Source organism: Triticum dicoccoides, chromosome 7B, assembly GCF_002162155.2.
Source record: "Triticum dicoccoides isolate Atlit2015 ecotype Zavitan chromosome 7B, WEW_v2.0, whole genome shotgun sequence".
NCBI lineage: Eukaryota > Viridiplantae > Streptophyta > Magnoliopsida > Poales > Poaceae > Triticum > Triticum dicoccoides.
The window spans coordinates 72,335,161-72,339,563 of record NC_041393.1 but is presented as its reverse complement, the minus strand read 5'-3'; the positions used below and the strand labels follow the sequence as shown (position 1 = coordinate 72,339,563).

Here is a 4,403-nt window from a genome sequence, read left to right as displayed (position 1 = left end):
GAAGGGTGCTCGGTAGTTAGACGAACCTAGTTCTTCCCCTTATTATAATTTCATTAATGTCACGTTTTCTTATTTTCTTCACTCTTTGATACTTCTATTCGAAAGCTCACCCAACCAGCCTACTTTTTTTTTGCGGGAAAAAAAAACACGAGCTGGTGCATTCATACTACTTGTCTTACCACCCAACTAACGCTTGGGGCTGCATGTAGGGCTGGTGCGTTCATATGCATCAACATACTCCGGCCGGCTGAACAATAAAGCTGATTGTTAATATCAGAACGAACTGACATTTCACATGTATCTAAGGGAACACCCTCTACTTAGGCATTGATTTCAATATCACAAACCGATTGAGCAACATGCACAAACACACGAATATTTCTTTGGCCTAATTTAAACATGACAAGGTAACACACACTATGCATCTAATAAGCTGCATTTAACAAGTAGCTGGACTGCTGCATGACGTTTCCAGCAGATCATGAGAAGAATTGGTAGGTCTTGTAGTTGATGATGATGGAACGGAGGCCTCCGATGGGCGCCAACACAGACAGAAGCACGCCGATGATTATGCATATCTGCCACCGATGATTTAGAGGAAGTTATGAGTATCTATATATGATTGTGATGATATCATCTAGAGAATTCAGCGGCAGATTATGCAAAGAAGAAAAGACTAGAGAAAACTCACCCAGTTGATGCACCACGACATGCTGAACCTCGCCGGCTTCTTGATTGCCAGCCACATAATGCAGGGAAGCTGTATACAAAGAAGTTATAGTCCTCCAGTTAATTAGGGAAACAAACTGGTTCATCATGTGATTTACTACTATAGATAAGAACTAACTAGTAAAGGTAGTATATAGTTCCCTAAATTAAAAGTAGTAGAGAGAAAAGCTTAGGTTGAATCTCACAAAGTAGGTTGTTGGGGCAAATGCAAAACCACCAAAGAACCCTAGTAGCCCACCGAAGAAGGGGATGGCGATGCCGACAAGCATGGTGAATGCTGAATGAACCGATCATACATCAGAGTAAATCTTCAGTAAGTACATGTCTTCAAAATTTCTGTAACCAAACGATATGTGTAAGGAGATTTTTGACGTACCAACGTAGAGCGAGCGTGCGATGAGACGAAGTGGCCAGCCGGGCTTAAACCTCAGCTTCTTCACGAGGAAGGTCTCGAGCATGTCGAAGACCGGCATCGCATAGATCTGCCACTCCACGGGTGTCATGCACAATTAAAGCGCGGTTAGTACATACTTGGTTCTGGCTAGAACAAGACACAAAGTAATCTCAGAAGAATGTGTGCGACGACGAGGACGAGGTAATAAACCTGGTAGCTGCCGATGACGTGGATGACGACGAACATGTTGGCGGCGGCGATGAGCCAGCGGGGCTTCTCGAGGGTGATGAGGATGTTGTCGTCGACGGCGTTGCCGAAGACGTAGTAGCCGAGGAAGGCGACGGGGAGGTAGCAGATGGCGACGACGAGGTAGGCCAGGACGACGCCCCGCCACATGGGCTTCTTGGACGGCTTCTCGGGGGTGGAGGGGATGGTGGCCTGGATCTCCAGCACCACGTTGTGGCCGGCGTAGGCGAAGGCCACGTCCCCGAGCGCGCTCAGGAAGTTGAAGGTCCTGCCGGGGGTGGTGGAGGCCGTCATGCTGTAGTCGACCACGTGGCCGGGCCCTGCCTTGCCGGCTTTGTGCAGCGAGGCCGCCCAGGCGATGGTGGAGTAGCTGAGCGACATGACGGCGGCGGCGAGGGAGACGCCGGTGATGGAGTTGAAGTTGGGCAGCTGGGAGAGGAGGAAGTGGGCGGAGCCGAAGATGCAGATGAAGTAGCTGGTCCGGATCGGGTGGCTGTGCTCCGGGCGGAGCAGGTCGTGGACCTTCTTGAGGGACTTGCCGCCGGTAACCATGTAGACGATGCAGACGCCCACCTCGACGACGAGCTGCTGCGGCACGACGATCCAGAGGCCGAGCTTCTGGCCAAAGGCGTGCTGGCCCAGCTCGTGGTAGCGGTCGAAGCGCTTGCCGGGCACGCACTCGTGCATCTCCACCATCTGCCACAGCGTGTACAGGGTGATCGCCCACGACAGGATCATCGCCGCCACGCCAGGACCCCTGTAAAAAAGAATGATGAAACCGGTATATGAGTGCACACGTATATAATAGTACTAAAAAAAGAACAGGATCCGCGGATATAATTCATCTGGTTTCCCGATATATTATCCCAGATTCAAAAATAGTGTGTAGTGGTAATTGCGATGCCAAAATGGTTTCCAATCTAAAAACCTCACTATAAATCTCAAGTTACAGCGCGCCTAGTCGGTTGGATCTTGACATGACAAAATAAATAAACCGGATCATGAACGCCTGCCGACCCACGTACCGGCCGGGGCACGCCAATCTAGAAAAGGAATCCAATCTAAACGAGTGAACGTACGATCGAGGAGGCGGCGAAATCCAATCTGATCGCAAGCAAGAAGGAGCGAGAGAGAGAGAGCAGAAGAGAGACTGAGCGGGCACGTACCAACCGAGCTCAGACATGGCGTAGGGCAGGCTGAGGACGCCGGCGCCGACCATGGCGGTGACATTGTGGAAGGCCGAGTACCACCACTTGGCGTTCCGGGAGGAGGTGATGGGCAGCCAGTCGTCGATGTCCTGCAGCTCCTTGTCCGACGCCCCCGCCTTGCTCGTGTTCATGGCCATGCCGACGCCGACGCGATCCGATCCGATCGGATCTCCGCTCCGGCGAACGGGATCTCTCGAGATACCTCAGAGGAGAAGGAAGGAAGGATGGATAGATACTAGTTGCCGCCGTATATTCCCGAGGGAATGAACCTAGCCAGCTGCCAGACGCGGGAGAGCGCATGTATATATGGGATCCCGTTCCCTCGCAGTAACGACCTGCCATCAAGTATCGGGGGATTCTGTTGTGGAAGAGAATCGTTCCGCGCAGCGCAGCGGGTATCCCGCGCTGACGTGTGGGCCCCACGCGGTGCCCCGCCAACCGCGTGCATGCAGATGCAGGTGCGGCTCCTCGGCCGATCGATCGACCGCGTTTCGTGCATGCGCGGCCGCGCGCTGATCGTCCGCCGTATAACGAACCGACCGCCGCTCCATGTTCGACGGACCGTTGGACTGGACGACGCGCATCCGGAAGCGACCGAGGAATCCACAGAGGGAGGGAGGGCAAACCCTATCTAACTGACGCCATAGGATAACATTAATCATGTTTAGCATATACCAGATCAAGCAACATTATCTCTTTTTTATCAATAATAATATACTCCTACCACTCTTCATCCTTTTCATTTTCCATCCACATCCACGATCTAACACGTATACCACGCCCCACACAGGGCTAGACACCGTAGGCCGGCCCAACTCCAGCAGCGCGCAGGTGATTTTTCTGGTACCGGTTCTTTTGGTTTCTCTTTGCTTATTTTTTATCTGTCAGTTTATGAAGTTCTTTATGAATTTTCTTAGAAATATATTAATAATTTTAAAATACATGTTAGAATCTCTTGAACATTTTTATAATACATGAGCTATCTTTAAACTTTCATCAACAATTTATAATAAGTTTTTAAGTAACTTAGAATGTGTTCACCTTGATAAAAAATGTTCTTATAGTTTCTGAAAAAACACACAAGCTTGTAAAAATGTTTTTTTATTAAAAGAATGATCACGTGTTTTTTTTAAAAAATTGGACGTGATTAAGAAAATGTTCACCTTTGAAAAACAATATCCATGCTATATGGGGAGTAAAATAGAGAAATGGACTAAAAAGCTGAAAACAAACAAAAATATTGCTTTTTTAAAAAGCAGTAAACAATAAATATTGCTAGAAAGATTAGAGTAGAACCCCTCGCTAAAACGCATCCATCGAGTGGCGCAACTGTGCTGGCCCATGGACGCGGTCACTTACATTGGCAAACCCTATTTGCTGCTCAATTGTCAAAATAGTTGTCCCTCAATTTTTTTTGTCAAAATAGTTGAGGATTCGCACATGAGACTCGCCTATGCCGCCTCATTTGTAGCCCTTTTTTTGTTTTTTTTTATAGAGTTTTGAATAAATTTCAATGGTTTTATTTTTCTGTGATTTTCCTTGGTTTTCTTATTTCCCTTTTCCCAATTTTGCTTTTACCTTTTATTTTTTATTTCTTTCTTTTACATTTTGCATTTTTATCTTAGATTTGCTGATGTTGTTTTTTCAGATACGGATATGCACATTTCTTTAGTGTGTATTAAAGCTACCCTATGCCAGTAAGATGAGTTGCACTTGGCAAGTATAAAATATTTTTAATTATACTTAATGCCACATATATGTGCCGCTAGTTGTAATTTAATCTTGTTAATCATCGTTTCCTTACCATTGACATATCACATATCAGT

The 4,403-nt window shown here is 47.3% G+C and overlaps 1 protein-coding gene across 1 annotated transcript; it reads right to left on the bottom strand.

The window, feature by feature from the left end:
* Nucleotides 1-248: 248 nt before the first annotated feature.
* Nucleotides 249-2,841, bottom strand: LOC119337782 (lysine histidine transporter 2-like). The gene is made up of 6 exons (XM_037609966.1): nt 2,536-2,841; nt 1,334-2,126; nt 1,106-1,211; nt 915-1,006; nt 692-760; nt 249-578 (listed from the first exon to the last, which is right to left on the bottom strand). Exons 1-6 carry the CDS (start codon nt 2,712-2,714, stop codon nt 480-482), a joined length of 1,338 nt encoding a protein of 445 aa, XP_037465863.1. The 5' UTR covers nt 2,715-2,841; the 3' UTR covers nt 249-479.
* Between the last annotated feature and the right edge of the window lie 1,562 nt (nt 2,842-4,403).

Coding starts and splice junctions, on each gene's coding strand:
- LOC119337782 (XM_037609966.1), bottom strand. CDS start 2,714: ATGGCCATGAACACGAGCAAGGCGGGGGCGTCGGACAAGGAGCTGCAG. Junction 761..914: donor TTGCCCCAACAACCTACTTT/GTGAGATTCAAC, acceptor CTTTGTATACAG/CTTCCCTGCATTATGTGGCT. Junction 579..691: donor TGTCGTGGTGCATCAACTGG/GTGAGTTTTCTC, acceptor CATCGGTGGCAG/ATATGCATAATCATCGGCGT.